The 879-nt window shown below is 40.5% G+C and overlaps 1 gene segment (V, D, J or C); it reads left to right on the forward strand.

Annotated features, from left to right (window-relative positions):
* Positions 1 to 373: 373 nt before the first annotated feature.
* On the forward strand, positions 374 to 879 carry LOC121826322 (T cell receptor alpha variable 9-2-like). The segment is given in 2 exon segments: positions 374 to 422; positions 533 to 879. Coding segments are annotated over 2 exon segments (396 nt in total).

The raw sequence follows: 879 nt of genomic DNA on the forward strand, positions 1-879 counted from the left end.
TCTTTAATTTACCCCATGATAAAAAACCAAAACAAAGAACCCATCAGTTGCTCTACTATAAAACTTTCAAATCAGGTTGAATCCTAAGAATGACAACATTGAATATATTAATGACCATTGCTTATTTCCTTTATGTTTGTAAGAAACACTTAAAATTTGACATGTGCCTTATGAATGATTTCAAAATGATAGCCCATTTCTGACTTCCGGGAGGTATGCAAGAGACCCTAGTTTAGTCTCTGTCCACCAGGGGGAGGAGTTTCCTAACACAAGATCATCTTTGTGAATTATAAGCATCCTAGGTTCATCATTTGATGTCATTTCATCATTTCTTCATGTGAAGTGTTAAGAACATTACTTGGTGACCCTAAAGATGAACACTTCTCCAGCTTTAGTGACTGTGATGCTGCTGTTCATGCTTGGTAAGTGAAGTGACTTAGAATTTATGCTTTTTCTTTTATGATGTCAAAAATATTTAATCATCTAAGAGCTTTGTCCTTAGTGTGACATAGGTATTCTCTTCTTCCTCCAGGGAGGACCCAGGGAGACTCAGTAACCCAGAAACAAGGTCAAGTGACTCTCTCAGAAGATGAATTCCTATTTATAAATTGTACTTATTCAGCCACAGGATACCCGACTCTTTTCTGGTATGTTCAATATCCTGGAGAAGGTCCACAGCTCCTCTTCAGAGTCACAAAGGCCAATGAGAAGGGAAGCAGCAGAGGTTTTGAAGCTACTCACGATAAAGAATCCACCTCCTTCCACTTGCAGAAAGCCTCGGTCCAAGAGTCAGACTCGGCTGTGTACTACTGTGCTCTGAGTGACACAGTGGTGGAAACTGCAGGGGGAGCTGAACACAAACTCAGCACAGGGGCCTGA

This window comes from Peromyscus maniculatus, chromosome 9, assembly GCF_049852395.1.
Source record: "Peromyscus maniculatus bairdii isolate BWxNUB_F1_BW_parent chromosome 9, HU_Pman_BW_mat_3.1, whole genome shotgun sequence".
Taxonomy (NCBI): domain Eukaryota; kingdom Metazoa; phylum Chordata; class Mammalia; order Rodentia; family Cricetidae; genus Peromyscus; species Peromyscus maniculatus.